The sequence below is a fragment of the Suncus etruscus genome, chromosome 15 (genome assembly GCF_024139225.1).
Source record: "Suncus etruscus isolate mSunEtr1 chromosome 15, mSunEtr1.pri.cur, whole genome shotgun sequence".
NCBI classification, from domain to species: Eukaryota; Metazoa; Chordata; class Mammalia; order Eulipotyphla; family Soricidae; genus Suncus; species Suncus etruscus.
Genome location: NC_064862.1, coordinates 85,673,330 through 85,689,013, shown reverse-complemented (window position 1 = coordinate 85,689,013; position 15,684 = coordinate 85,673,330). Strand labels below are relative to the sequence as shown.

The 15,684-nt window shown below is 51.2% G+C and overlaps 2 protein-coding genes across 2 annotated transcripts in view; both read left to right on the top strand.

Moving 5' to 3' along the window:
- Positions 1-15,684, top strand: part of CLEC4G (C-type lectin domain family 4 member G) — a 284,468-nt gene that overhangs the window by 8,583 nt on the left and 260,201 nt on the right. The gene's annotated exons all lie outside the window — the stretch shown is intronic.
- FCER2 (Fc epsilon receptor II) lies at positions 5,745-14,548 on the top strand. Its single transcript, XM_049789466.1, has 10 exons — positions 5,745-5,766; positions 9,046-9,168; positions 9,405-9,458; positions 10,084-10,146; positions 10,348-10,410; positions 10,505-10,567; positions 10,663-10,752; positions 13,752-13,903; positions 14,076-14,182; positions 14,410-14,548. The coding sequence occupies exons 1-10, from the start codon at positions 5,745-5,747 to the stop codon at positions 14,546-14,548; spliced, it is 876 nt and encodes a 291-aa protein (XP_049645423.1).

Genomic DNA, 15,684 nt, shown 5'->3' with positions numbered 1-15,684 from the left:
GTGAGTCTTGGAGTGATAAGTACTAAGTTTTGGTCTGGACTATGACATACAACTATGGAGGGAGCTGATTGCTGAGTGGGGTCTCTATGCAGGCTGACCAAAGTGGGAAGCTGTTGAGGGTCCTTAAGGACCCCTCTCTTCCTCCTAAGAAGTGGGGGTCCCAGACAGGAACCAAGGATGTGGAGTAGGGTGGGGGTCCCAGATTCTGCTTTGATGAGCTTAAAAAAAGAACCAGCCCCTTCAGATGCTGATTAGATGGGAACCCACATCTGCCGGATTTTCTGCCCCCCAAATTAAAAAAAAAAGGCAAGAGATGACGTTGATTCTGTGGAAGGTGAAAGGGAAGGGTCTCCTCGCCTCACGGGATCCCCAAAGTTTCCGGAGTTGTGGTTGATAGGTTCCCCTCCCCCCAGCACACTCTTGGCAAAGGACCACATACCCGGAAGGAAGGGACTGGGGTGGGAGTGAAGGAGGCCATAAAAAGGGCTCCTCCCTTCCCTGCTGTGTCCCCACCCAGGCCTTCAGGGACTTTTGCCACATGTTTTCTGACCCCCTGTCTTGACCTCACTCTGCCATGAAGCCTGGAACCCTAAGCTCAGCCATATCCCCTTCACAGCACTTTCTGGGCCCCCCAACCTGCCCTCTGCAAGCTCCAACCATCCTCAATTCCCCTAATAATGCTGCCCCAGGTCACCTCCAGAAAAAGAATCTACCTCATATGACCCTCTCAAAGTCCTCCTATGCCCCCCACAAATTGACCCCAATAAGCAGGGACACCCCACTCTCTTTTACCCACTCTCCGCCATCTGCCACCACTTCTCTTATGCCTAGGTCTGCTGTTATGCAGAGAAAATTCCTCTGGCAGACTTGGCAATAACTCGGCCCTCCCTGCACCCCCTGATCCAGGTATAGAGGTTACATTTGAGGGTTCTAAGATCAGCAACCTTATTAACCCCCCAGTTTCTGCACCCCACTTCAGCCCCTTCCCTGAACCAGAAGCACAGATGGTTGACAAGGACATCTGCTTCCTGCGGAACCGGAAGCCAAGTCCCAGGGGGATGTCCCCACTCTGCTCAGGAGGGAAGGCAGGGGTGCAGGTGGGCACCCTCTCAAGGGGACTGAAGAGGGTCACATCTGGGGAGGGGGCTCTTTTCTATCAGGAAGAAGAGAGTTGGCACAGGAGTGCTCCCCCAGCCCAGGAGGTTTTAGGGGGCAGGATTAAGTCCCAGCAAAGGCAAGTTTGGTGGCATAGTGCTCAACGCATGTGGCCTTGGGCCAGAGCCATAACATAGCAGGGAGGGCTCTTGCCTCACACACGGCTAAACCACATTTAATCCCAGCATCCCATAAGGTTCCCTGAGCCCTACCAGGAGTAATTTCCCAAGTACAGAGCCAGGAGTCAGCCTCGAGCATCTCTGGGTGTAGCCAAAACACAAAACAAACAAAAAGCAAAAACAAGGGAAGCACAGCAATAGGAGGACAGCGGGGAAGGTGCTTGCTTGCCTAGCATGTGTCAGGGGATTCAGGTTCTATCCCCAGCATTCCATAGGGGTCCCCCAAGCACCATCAGAAATGATTCCTGAGTAAGTCCTGAGTTAGGAGCCAGGATGTCCTGAGCATGGCCAGGTGTGGCTCAAAACCCAAAAACAATAGCAAAGGGGCCAGAGCGATAGCAGAGAGGTAGAGCATTTGCCTTGCATGCGGCCTCCCTGGGACCAACCTGGGTTTGATTCCTGGCATCCCATATGGTCTCCTGAGCCTGCCAGGAGCCATTTCTTAGCACAGAGCCAGGAGTAACCCCTGAGCGCCACTGGCCTCACATGCGGCTAACTATGCTGTGATACCCAAGAATGACAACCTCTTTCCTCTCTAAGTACAACATCAAGGGCCAGAGCCATAGCACAGTGAGGAGGGTGTTTGCCTTGCACATGGCTGACTTGGGTTGGATCCCCCACATCCCATATGTCACTCAAGCAACCTCCAGGAGTGATCCCTGGGCCCAGAGCCAGGAGTCAGCCCTGAGAATCACCAAGTGTGGCCCCCAAGCCAATAATAGATAAATAAAAACTAAAAAGTAATCTGGGCCAGAGCAATAGCACAGTGGTAGGGCATTTGCCTTGCATGTGGCTGACCCAGGATGGACCCGGGTTTGATTCCTGGCATCCCATATGGTCCCCTGAGTCTCCAGGAGCTATTTCTGAGCACAGAGTCATTGATAACCCTTGAGTGCCTCTGGGTATGCCCCCCCCCAAAAAATAAGACTAGAAAATGAAAAAGAGGGCCCGGAGAGATAGTACAGCGGCATTTGCCTTGCAAGCAGCCGATCCAGGACCAAAGGTGATTGGTTCGAATCCCGGTGTCCCATATGGTCCCCCGTGCCTGCCAGGAGCTATTTCTGAGCACACAGCCAGGAGTAACCCCTGAGCACTGCGGGTGTGGCCCCAAAAAACAAAAACAAAAAAAAAAAGAAAAGAAAATGAAAAAGAAATGAACTAAGTTTCACTTATTTCTGCAACTTTCATTTTTCTTTACTGCCCCTTTCTATTTTCCTCTCCTCTTTCCTTTTTTGAATTTTGAGTGGGGAGAGAGCACAATCAGCTGTGCTCAGGGTTTGTTCCTGACTTTGTACACAGGGATCAGTACAAGAGGTGTTCCAGAGATCAGATGGGAGGCCGAAGATCAAACCCAGGTCAGCTATATGCAAAGCAACCACCCTTCCTGCTGTGCTCTCGTTTCTGTTCCTTCCTCTCCCTCTTTTTATTTCTCCTCCTTTTCTCATTTCTCTTCCTTTCTTTTTCTCTTTCTCTCTTCCTTCTTTTCTCTCCCATTCCCTTTTGCTTACATTTGATTTTCAGCTCTGAGGACCCTACTGGTTGTCAGAGTTCTAAGCCAGGTCAGATACATGCAAGCCAGTGCCCTACCTGCTGTGCTACCTACCACTCCAGCCCTCTCTCTTTTCTTCTTTCTTTCTTTGTTTCTTTTTCTTTTTCTCTTTTTTTATCTTGTTCTTTTTTCTCTTTCTCTTTCTTTTCTTTCTTTCTCTATTCCTTTCTTTCTCTCTCTTCCTTTCTTCTTCCTTTTTTCTTCTCTCTTTCTTTCTCTATTCCTTTCTTTCTCTCTTTCCTTTCTCTCTCCTTTCTTTTCTTCTTTCTTTCTTTCTTTCTTTCTTCTTTCTTCTTCCTTTCATTTTATTTTGTTCTGTTTTTGTTTTTGTTTTTGGGTCACACCTGGCAGTGTTCTGGGGCTACTCCTAGCTCTGTGCTCAGAAATCACCCCCAGGGACCATATGGGATGCTGGAATTCGAACCACTGTCCTTCTGCATGCAAGGCAACACCTATCTCTCCGGCCCCTTTCATTTTTTATTTCTTTCTCTCTCTTTTTTATTTATTTATTTATTTATTTATTTATTTTTGGTTAAGGGGCTATACCTGGTTATGCTCAGGGATTACTCCTTGGTTCTGCACTCAGATATTACTCCTGGCAGCCTCGGGGAACTCTATAGAATATTGGGATCAAACCTGAGTTGGCCATGTTCAAGGCAAATGCCCTATCTGCTGTGCTATCACTCCAGCCTTATCTTTCTTTTATTTTCTTTCTTTGATTTCTTTCTCTTTCTTTCATTTTTGGGTCACACCCAGTGATGCTCCAGGGCTACTTCTGATTCTGTACTCAGGGATCACGCCTGGAAGGGCTTAGAGGACCCTATGGGATGCTGAGGATTGAACCCTGGTCAGCCACATGCAAGGCAAATACCTTACCTTTTGAACTATTGCTCTCTTCCCTCCCTCCTTTCTTTCCTTTTCTTCCTACTTTTCTTCCTTTCCTCCCTCCTTCTCTCCTTCCTTTCTTCTTTCTTCCTTCCCGTCCTCCCTCTCTTCCTGCCCCCTCCCTCTCCTTCCGTCAGGACTCCATGATTCCCTCAGTCCCTTGCTACACACCCTGACTTATGTCTCCCTGCCCACAGGGAATGGGGGACTCTCCCCTCTGCCTCTCAGTACCCTTACCTGAGAATAATCGGGACTTCACAGTTGGGGGAAACATCTAGAAGGCCCTGGATGCGGTTCGCCGACCCAGAACCGACTCTACAAATACAGATGTTGCTGTTGTTGAGTTGGAAGGAAGCAGCTCTCACTCAACACCTCTCTCGACCTGTTCCCTACACCCAGGACAAACAGCAGCTGGGGACCCAGGTGAGACACAAGGGTGGAAATGAGTGACTGTGTGTGTGTGTGTGTGTGTGTGTGTGTGTGTGTGTGTGTGTGTTTATCTGGCAATTGGGTTGGAATATAGGAGGTTTCTTTCAGAAACTACCTGGGGAAGTTGGAGTTGTAAGAAGGTAGGGAGGGCACTTCCAGCCAATGCAGGTTTGCCCCCTGGCATTCCAAATGGTTGTCCCAGCCCTGCCAGGAGTGATTCCTGATCGCAGACCCAAGAGTCAGCACTGAGTTCCACTGGTGTGGACCCAAAACCAAAAGAGAGAGGCTAGAATGATAGCATACAGGGGCTGGAGCGACAGCACAGTGGTAAGGCACTAGCCTTGCACACAGCCATAACGGGATAAACCCCGGTTCGAATCTTGGCATCCCATGTGGTCCCCCAAGCCTGCCAGAAGTGACTTCTGAGCGCAGAGCCAGGGGCATCCCTTGAGCGCCGCGGGGTGTGACCGCCCCCCAAAATGATAGAACAGCAGGTAGAGCATTTGTCTTGCATGTGGGCGAACTAGGGTTCAATCCCTGGTATGCCATATGTTCCCCCCAAGTCTTTCAGGAGTAATTTCTTAGTACAGAGCCAGGAGTAACCTCTGAGCACTGCCAGATGTGGCCCAAAAACCAAAAAAAAGGAATAGAAGGATAAATGAATGCATGAATGCTGGTGTTTTCCAGGTTCTGCCATTTGCCAGGTCACAGGGACACATGTATGTATGTATGTATGTATGTGGCATATTAGGGACTCTGGGGCACTCATCTTGGTTCTCTAGCCTGTGAGCTGGTCTTCAGTTTCCTTTCTGGGTTGAATGACACCTTGGGCCTTTAGGTAGCAGATGAACTACATCAGCAAGCAGGGGTTATCAATGAGCAACCCTCTTGCTTGCCTGTCAGTAAATGGAAAAGGCCTCTTAGCAATAACTTGTCAAACTTTTGTTGAACTCTTGCTAAAGTTCTGATATTTGTCCAACCCCCTATCATAAGATGTGTGATGTGCCAACAGAATGCACCTGACACAGGATAGTTCTCCCTTATCTTAAGATGTATGATGTACAAAATATTCCTGACACAAGATGGTCCCACCCCAATCAGCCAACCATCAATTATCTGGCAAGACGGGCAACCTATGTAAGCAAGGTCAGAATGTGCAATAACAAAGTTGCTTCACAGCCCCCCGGAACCTTGAGTCGTATTAGGAGAAGAAAGTACAATTAAGTTCTTAATTGGACATTGCCTAAACCCCCCATCCCTATGAACCCCTACCCTATAAAAACCCTTTTACTTTGCTGTTCGGGGCTCCGGACCTCTGTCTTTTGACAGACCTGCAATCCAGACTAGTCAGTCAATAAACCTGACCTTGCTAATTGTATTCTTAGAGTTGTCATGGTCTCTAATTGAGTGGATGGACTAGCATGGACTCTTTCACTGTGACATATCACCCCCAAACCCTCATAAGGACCCAGATCTCAGATATGTGCACTGAATATCTTGACAGGTAGTGAGTTCCCCATCACCAGGAGCATCCAAGCAGGGCTGCCATGGAGGAAAGCTCATACTCAGGTGAGTGGGTTCTGATGCTCACTTGGGCAAAGGCAGAAACCAGGTTCTCCTTCTGACACTCAGAAGAGAATGGAGAATGACTGCCCCATGCCTTGCTCTGGGAAGAAAAAGAAATTTCTATGGAAAGACTTGACCTAGAGGGAAAGGTGAAGCTCCAACTGGTCTTTCTGGCTCAGTGGCTGGCAGGGGAGGGAAGGCAAGAACCCCTCCTCCTCTGATTCAACACCATCCCCCAAAAGACGGGTCCAGCTGGGGTGCTGGATCCTGAATGAGCCTGACTTCCCCTTGAACGGGGCTCAGAGGCAGTAAGGTTCAAAAGGATGGAGTGTTCCAGCCAGCAAGAAGGGGGAGATCAACCATCCACCTTCAGAGAGCAAGGTAGATTTTGGGGTGCAAAGCTGGCATGGGTTAGGGGAAGATATGGGCTGCAGCAGCACTTTGCATGTGGAAACCTCAAGTTCAAGCCCTCTGTACCCCACTGTACCCCGTATTCTCTAGAGCACTTCCAGGGGCTTCTCTTGGGCTCTGAGCCAGGAGTCAGCCCTGACTACTGCCTGGCGTGGTCCAAAAACCTGAAGAAAAAGAGGAAAAAAGAAGGGGAGGCAGAAAGACAGCACAGGGCTTTGGGGCTTGCTTTGCATGCAGCTAAGCCTTGGCTTGGTCCCCAGGATCGCATGGTCACCCCCATACCCAGCTGGGTTGGCCTGGGTCACCCCTAAAACTGCAGACTCAGCCGCTTGCATTGAACTTCCACCCCAGTTAACCAAAAGTTACTGGGATAGGGAGGAAAAATTACTGGTCTTCTGAGTGTATCTCTTTTTTTTTTTGGGGGGGTCACACCTGGCAGCACTCAGGGGTTACTCCTGGCTTCATACTCAGAAATTGCTCCTGGCAGGCTCAGGGGATCATATGGGATGCTGGTATTCAAATCATTGTCCTTCTGCATGCAAGGTAAACACTCTACCTTCATGCTGTCTCTTTGGTCCCCTGAGTGTACTTCATGAGAGAACTATAAGAAAGACGGGGGGTGGGGGGTGCGGAGAGATAGCACAGCAGTGTTTGCCTTACAAGCAGCCGATCCAGGACCAAAGGTGGTTGGTTCCAATCCCGGTGTCCCATATGGTCCCCCGTGCCTGCCAGGAGCTATTTCTGAGTAGACAGCCAGGAGTAACCCCTGAGCATCGTCGGGTGTGGCCCAAAAAAAAAGAAAAAAAAAGAAAAAAAGACAGGGGGGTAAAAATACAGTGCTATACAAAAAGAAAGAAAGAAAGAAAGAAAGAAAGAAAGAAAGAAAGACAGAAAGAAAGAAAGAAAGAAAGAAAGAAAGAAAGAGAAAGAAAGAAAGAAAGAAAGAAAGAAAGAAAGAAAGAAAGAAAGAAAGAAAGAAAGAAAGAAAGAAAGAAAGAAAGAAAGAAAGAAAGGAAAGAAAGGAAAGAAAGAAAAGAAAGACGGGGGGGAAAAGGGGGAAAAAAAGAGAGGGAAAAAAAAAACAAACAAAAAAACCAGGCAGGGCTGCCAAAAAGCCAAGTGTAGAGGCCCATAGCTTCATGTCGGGCCCGGAGAGATAGCACAGTGGTGTTTGCCTTGCAAACAGCCGATCCAGGACCAAAGGTGGTTAGTTCGAATCCCGGTGTCCCATATGGTCCCCCGTGCCTGCCAGGAGCTATTTCTGAGCAGACAGCCAGGAGTAACCCCTGAGCACCACCGGGTGTGACCCAAAAACAAAAACAAAAACATAGCTTCATGTCTCAGCAGAGAAGGGGCTCAGGGGATGGTCATGTGAGTAGAGTTTGACCCTGGGACAGGCTGTGGCTGTCTCCAGGGTGTGGGTGGAGGGCTGGACAGTCTCAGGGACCAAATATCCGCTAAGGCTCAGATGTACAAGGCTGCAAAGAGGAGAGGAAGGGGTAGACAGGAAGTGGGGCCGATCCCCTTAGCCCCTCTGATTCTCTTCCCTGAATAATGCAGAATAATGCTGTTATCTGCAGGTGATTTCAGTTATCTGCAAGGCTGCAATTAGCTTGCAGAACTGCAAGGCTACACAGGTGCTTGGCTGCAGAAGCCCAAGTCTGCAAAGTCCGGGTGCTGCAAGGCTTGCAGGGGCCCATGAGGCCCAGATGCCTGATGGGACCAGATGCCCACCCAGGAATGCCAATTTGTAGCACCCAGAAGGAAGAGAAGAGAGAGAAATAGAAACAAAGTGTTGTTTTTATTTTTGTTTTCTTTTTGGGCAACACCCTGTGATGCTCAGGGGTTACTCCTGGCTATGAGCTCAGAAATCGCTCCTGGGGGCTGGAGAGATAGCATGGAGGTAAAGCGTTTGCCTTTCATGCAGGAGGTCATCGGTTCGAATCCCGGCGTCCCATATGGTCCCCCGTGCCTGCCAGGAGCAATTTCTGAGCCTGGAGCCAGGAATAACCCCTGAGCACTGCCTGGTGTGACCCAAAAAACCAAAAAAAAAAAAAAAAAAAAAAAAAAAAAAAAAAGAAATCGCTCCTGGCTTGGGAGCCATATGGGACGCCAGAAGATTGAACCATGGTCTGTCCTAGATTAGTGTGTGCAAAGCAAATGCCCTACTGCTTGCGCCACCACTCCATTCCAGAAACCACATGTTGTTTTTTTGTTTTGTTTTGTTTTTTATTCCCACCTGAAGTCTAAAGCCTGACACTGCCTGGGAATTTTCTGAAAGAGATGGGTAGAAATTCACCACACAGAGGGAGCTAGGGAAGCCTGTAGATCCGAGAGAGAGAGAGAGAGAGAGAGAGAGAGAGAGAGAGAGAGAGAGAGAGAGAACAGGCAGCATCTCGCTATGCTTCATCTCCTGCCCCCCCCCTGCTGATCAGCCAGCCGGCTCTGCTGTGGTCAGTATCCTGACCCCCCCAAAACTGTCCAAGTTTTATCTTTTTATATCTGATGTGACAGGTAGTAGGTCCAATTGGCACGTCCAGATCCAATTATATCAACACCAATAGCCTTGAAACAAGCTCTCAGAAGTAAGGGGGTGGGCATTGAGGCTCTGGGTGAAGGGCAAAAATCGGAGCCCAGGGCCAGAAAGATAGCATGAGGTAGGGTGTTTGCCTTGCATGCAGAAGAACTGTGGTTCGAATCCCGGCATCCCATATGGTCCCCTGAGCCTGCCAGGAGCGATTTCTGAGCGTAGAGTCAGGAGTAAGTCCTGAGTGCTGCTGGGTATGACCCAAAAAATAAAATAAAATAAAATAAAAATCAGAGCCCAGGTCCATCTGATACCCTCTGTTCTCCCTTTCCTGTGTCCAACAGAGGTTCCTGTGGAATTTTCCAGAAAGCAGAGGCTATGTTGCTGCAGGGGGGTGAAGTTGGCACTCCTGGGGCTATTGATGGCTGCACTCTGGGCCGGACTGCTGACTCTGCTTCTCCTGTGGCGTAAGAACACTCCCAGCCCAGGAAGCCCTGTCCCGGCGCCCCCCAAAATCCCCAGCCCAAACTCCCCTGCCATTGTTCTCCCACCTTGTCCCCACTAGCTCCTTTCTGTGCCCTGAACCCCACCTGCCACCCTTCCTGCTACCTGAGAGGTCAATTCAAGACTCCGTCCCAACTGCTGGTGGGTTGTGGGGAGAGAGGGACCAGAAACCCCATCTCTTCCCTTCCCTCCTCTCCAGATTGGGATACCACAAAGGAGCTGAAGCAGCTGGGAGAAAAGGCTGCCCAAAATGGTAGGGAAGCCAGAATCGAGTGAGTGGGGAACAGTAGGGGGAAGGAGGCTAAGTATCCCCTCATTCTATTTGTGCTGCTGACACAGGGGGCAGGAGAAAGGAACCAGGTTCCAGAGTCTTTGAAGGACTGAGCCCTCAGTGACTCTCAGAGGAGTGGGACTTTCTGGAATGTTCTAGAGTGGTGGGAGATTCTGTGACATTTTATAACAGGGTGGGAGATTCTGGAAGGAGTAGAAAATTCTGTAGTGTTCTGGAGGGGGTAGAAGATTCTGGAATGTTCTGGATAGATTCAGGTCTCAGCTTCCCTCTTCTGCAGAACAGGCACAATTTCAGAATTCCAGGTGGGAACCAGGAGAGACTTGGTGGGCGAAGCCCCAAGCATCTCCTCCACCCTAGCTTAGAATTCAGTTCTGTTGCTTCTTTGTTTAATTAAGGGGTTGGCAGGATGTAAGGAAGGGGGTGGCATCTGTGCCCTATCCCCAAATCAAAACGCAAACTCACAGCCTTGCAGACTCTGTGACGGGGGGTTGATGTTGGGGACTGGGGATGGGAACTCAAAAAGACTTCTGCCTTGGGGTGTGTTTGTGGGCATGGTCTCAAGACCACACTCTCCCACCCTGCTCAGTTTCCCAGGTTTCCCATGAACTGGCGAAGCACAAGGGCCAGCAGATAACCCAAGAGTCCCAGGGTGAGTAAACTTAGGGGGGCCAACTTGGGGGAACCTAGTGAATATGGGGCCACAGTGTCCTAGACCCTTCATGCCTCCAACCTGTGCAGTGCAGGGGACTCTAATGACCCAAGAAGTGGGGAAAGTGGATATGGGATGAGGTCTTAAGGGGGTTCCCTGAGTCCTTGCTTAAACTGACACCCCCCTTTCCCCAAAAACCAGCTGCCCAGATGATGCAGGATTTGGAAACAATTCTAGAGGAACAGAAGACGATGAAATATAAAGGTGAGGGTGAGAGATGGGGGCAGAGGTTTGAGGGGTCCCCCCATTGCTGGGGATGTATCTCACCCCTGACCACGCACACCCCTCCTATGTGTAGAATCTGAGTTCTCCAAGAACCTGGACGTGGTCCTAGAGGATCTGAGCAGCCTCAAGTCCCGGGGTGAGTCTTGGGACTGGGGGAGAGAGGTGGGGAGTGGGGTGCGGGCGCCAGGTGACCCTTGACACTGTGCCCCATCCTTTGCATTCCCACCCCAGCCTTGAACACGATGCACAGCGTCTGGAGTCGCCTAGAGAAGCTCCAGAAGGAGGTGTCGAAGCTGTGGATCGAGCTGCGTGTGGCCAATGGTGGGTGCTGGGTGCGTGCGCAGGCGGGACCCTTTTTCCTGGGCAACTCATATGTGCGCACAGGTGCTCGAAACCGCCCTTTTAAAATCTCCCTGCTGCCACCTGGCGGGCAGGTGAGGCTCTTCCTTTGCTTTTTTGTTCTTTCTTTGTTTGCCAGCAGTGGTCAAGATTTACTCCTGGGGCCGGAGAGATAGCATGGAGGTAAAGTGTTTGACTTTCATGCAGAAGGTCATTAGTTCGAATCCCGGCATCCCATATGGTCCTCCGAGCCTGCCAGGAGCGATTTCTGAGCGTGGAGCCAGGAGTAACCCCCGAGCACTGCCGGGTGTGACCCAAAACCCAAAACCAAAAAAAAAAAGACTCAGGAATCACATCTGACGGTGCTCAGGGGACCAAATGGGATGGTGGGGATCAAACCCGGATTGGCTGCATGCAAAGCAAACTTCCTCCCCACTGTTATCCGAGCCTGCCAGGAGCGATTTCTGAGCGTGGAGCCAGGAGTAACCCCCGAGCACTGCCGGGTGTGACCCAAAACCCAAAACCAAAAAAAAAAAAAAAAAAAAAAAAAGACTTACGCAGGAATCACATCTGACGGTGCTCAGGGGACCAAATGGGATGGTGGGGATCAAACCCGGATTGGCTGCATGCAAAGCAAACTTCCTCCCCACTGTTATCTCGTGCCCTTGCAGGAATTTTTCTTGGGGGGTGGTATTGATTTGGGGGCCACACCTGATGATGCTCATGAGTTATTCTGGTTGTGCTCGGGGGATCTTATAGGATGTAATGGCTCTAAACCAGGTTCGTTACCTGCAAGGTATCACTCCAACCTCATGTCTTGACCGAGATTATGGGGCAACAGGTGGTCATTATGGTGTTGAAAGTGGGGGGGGGGGCGCTCTAATCTGGCATGTTTGGTCTCTTACCTCTGGGACATTCATGCCCCCTTGTGGCAGAGAAGAGGAAGGATCTCTGCATGGGGGAAAGAAGTACTGTTCCCTGGGCATGGTGAGCTGGTGGGGGTCCTAATGAAAGGCCCCACTGGGGTCTCCCCTGGGAAAGGGGTGCAAAGGACTCACCTCCAGAGCACCTTTCCCCATTTTCTTTCTGGTTATCTTTTTCCATTAACTTTTGGTTTTGTTTGTTTGTTTTGGGCCACACCCGGCAACGATCAGGGGTTACTCCTGTCTCTGTGCTCAGAAATTGCTCCTGGCAGGTTGGGGGACCATATAGGATGCCAGGGATCGAACTCAGGTGCATCCCATGTCAGCCACATGCAAGGTAAATGCCCTACTGCTGTGCTAACATTCTAGGGCTCTGTCCATTAACTTTTAGTTTGCGGGAGGCCAGAGAAATAGCACAGGGGTTAAGTAGCATTTTCCTGGCATTCAGTCACCCCAGGTTTGATTCCCAGCAACACACATGGTCCCCTGGACCTCGTCAAGAGTGATTCCTGGGGCCAGAGAGATAGCATGGAGATAGGCCTTTCATGCAGAAGGTCATCGGTTTGAATCCCGGCATCCCATATGGTCCCCAATGCCTGCCAGGAGCAATTTCTGAGCATGGAGCCAGGAGTAACCCCTGAGCACTGCCGGGAGTGACCCCCCCCCCAAAAAAGGGATTCCTAAGCACAAAGCCAGGAGTTAAACCCCGAGAATAACCCAAAGAAACAAGAACCAAAAACTGATTTGTTGACCAGAATGACAGTAGGGTGAGGAAGACTTTTTTGTCTTGCACACAGCTAACCTGAGTTCGATTCTCAGCATCCCCTACAGTTTTCCCTAACACAGACAGGAGTGATCCCTGAGCACAATGCTGGAAGACCTGAACACAGCTGAGTGTACCCCCATCAAAAAAATGTAAAAAGAAAACAAAGAAAATGAAGTTGACGGGAGCTGGTGCAATTGTACAGCGAGGAGGGCACTTGACTTGCACCCAGCCGACATGGGTTCAATCCCTGGCATCCTATATGGTCCCCAGAGCACCGCCAGGAGTGATTCCTGAGTGCAGAGTCAGGAGGTGACTAACCCCTAAACATTGCCAAGTGTGGCTCAACAGGCCCCCCCAGAGAGTGAAATTAAAGGGGCTGAGGAGACAGCCCAAGGGACTGAGCACAGGTTTTTCATGTTGGCAACTAAGATTTGTACCCCAACACTACATGGTCCCCTGAGCACTGCCAGGTTCCAACTCCTAGTACTGAGAATGGAGGGTCCCTGAACACTGCCAAGCCTGCCCCTTGCCTCCCAAAAAGAGCTCTATTTAGTCACTTAGAAATGAAGCTCTCCTCCTGGCTGGCTCCCCCCCACCCACCCCCCAAAAAAAGAAAAAAGAATTGAAGCTCTCACCCAGACAAGCTTGATGGCTAGTTTCTGGGGGTGCTGGCAGCAGAGGGGCAGCGCTGCTTCTGGGGCCTAGGGGAAAGGGGTTCAGCATGGCTCTACAGACTAGCTGAGGTATCATTGGGGATAGGGGTTCAGAGCAGGTATGAGCAACAGCGGGCCCGACTTCAGCAGTGAGGGGAAAGGGGTGTGTGGCCGGGTACTGCTGGCCCGGAAGTGACATTGCTGGTGAAGTGACATTGGGGGGAAGGAGGCAGTGGGCATGCATGGAGGTGTTATGGGGAGGGTCTGAGGGGTACAGATGAAGAGCTTCAGCAGGTCTAGGCAAGAAGGCGGCCCACAAGGGCTGGAGAGGGGACACCGGGAGGGGCATTTTCAGAGTTTGATCCCTGGCACCCCATAGGGTCTCCCTGGGCAGTGCCAAGAACAAACCAAAAGGACAGGCCAAGTGGCTTGGAGGGGCAGGACAGTGGAATAGCATCGCCTAGGGTCCCCCCTCCACCCAGCCAGCACTGTTGGGGCTATACGATGAGCCCAGAGCCAATACTGGTCCCCAACCAGGTGTGGCCCAACCATCTGGCCCCACAAAGAAGCCAACCCACATACACTCACCTGGGGGTACTGGCGCCCCAGAGAGAAGCCTGAGCCCTTTGCCCACCCCAGGCTCCCAGTGCAACACGTGCCCCCAAGATTGGGTCAACTTCCAGCGGAAGTGTTACTACTTTGGCAGAGGTTCTAAGAGATGGCTGGAGTCGTGGAAGGCCTGCCAGCAGCTGAATGGAAAGCTGGTCAGCATCCACAGCCAGGAGGAGCAGGTGGGTGCCGGGTGCAAGGGGGACTCTGGACCCCAAGATTCCTGGTTTGGGTCCCCACCTGTGGTGCTCTGGGCTGACTCCTGGCTCTGTGCTCAAGGATCACTCCTGGCAAGGCAGGGGAGACTCTATGCAAGGTATTAGACCAGTGTCCTGGTCCCCCTTGTCTTCCTAGGATTTCCTTACCAATCACACCAGCAAACTAGAGTCCTGGATTGGCCTCCGGGACCTGGAGTTGGAGGGAGAGTTTATCTGGATTGACCAGGAGCCCCTCAACTACAGGTGAGGGACCAGGGAGGAGAGGTGTTGGAGGGCTCCCGAGCACCCCATCCTTGCCCCGGACTTGCAAGAGAGGGAGCTAGCTGATCAGGGTCTGGATTGGAGTCAGGGTGCAGGTCCAGTGGGGATGAACTGAGGGTGGGAATCCAGGATGGTTGTGAAGGGTGGGGGGGATTTAGTCTTGCCAGCCTAAACTCCCTCTTCTGGCCTGATGGAAACCTCCCCTCCAGTAATTGGGATCACGGAGAGCCCAACAACCGAATGCCCAGTGAGGACTGTGTGATGATGCGAGGCTCAGGAAAGTGGAATGATGCCTACTGCCTCAGACGGCTGGACAGCTGGGTGTGTGAACTCCTCGTCACCTGCTGAGGCCACCCCCTACCGCTGCCGGGAGCACCCCAAAATGTACATACACCCCAACTCAGGAGCTGTCCCATCAACACCCGGAAACACATACACACCCAAGTCAGGAGCAGACCAGACCAGCCCTGTCCCCCTGAGATCCCCCCAATTCCTGGTATTGGGGGACACTGGAGATTCCTGTAGTACCTCATGGGGGTTTCCAGGGATTCCAGGGGCTAAGGAAGGGATGACCCCAGTAGAGAATGTGAGCTGGAAGCTCCTGTGAGCTCAGTCAGGTCTCCCTCTCCCTGACTGCCCCGGACCCCTCCTTGGAACCCAGGGCCAATAGTGAGGCCCCCCATTTCTCCAAAGCCACAACACAGGGCCAGAACCACCCTCCCCCACCTCTTATCTGTCTAGAGGTACAGCTTCTCTGACTGACATGCACCTCAGATCCTGCCAAAGTCCTCTAGGCTGGCAGGACCCCCCCCCCCTTCCTGCCTCCATCTCTTTCCAGCTTTTTCTTGAGGGAACCCGGGGCTGGAGTAAGTTCAGAGGGCACACACAGGCTTTGTACTTGGAACCCCAGATTCCTATCCTAAAGCCAAGTCCCCTGAACTAAAAACCCCATGTAGTCACCAAGGCCCCTATATTCAATTAAACTGTGTTTTCTTGTTTTCTCTCCACAGAAGGCATTATGTGTGGGGGCTAACTCTGGCACAGCTTTAAGGCTGACCCCCCACTTGGGGGCTTTGGTGAGAACTCCATCTTGTCTCTGAGCCAGGCACCCCATAGTTTATCTCTGGCACCACCTATGGTCCCCCAAACACTTCCTGAGCACAGAGCTAGGAGTGCTCTGCAGATACCAAAAATTAAAAAAAAAAAAAAAAAAAAGGGCAAGAACGATGGCTCAACTGTTTGCTTTGCACAAAGCTGACCTGGGACAGATCCGGGTTTGATCCCTGGCATCCCATATAGTCCCCCTGAGCCTGCCAGGAGCTATTTCTGAGCACAGAGCCAGGAGTAACCTGAGCGTCGCTGGGGTATGACTCAATAAAAAAATCATTGGGGCAGGAGAGATAATACAGTGGTAGGGTGTTTGCCTTGCATGTAGTCAACCCAGGATGGACCTGGGTTTGATTTCTGGCATCCCACATGTCCCC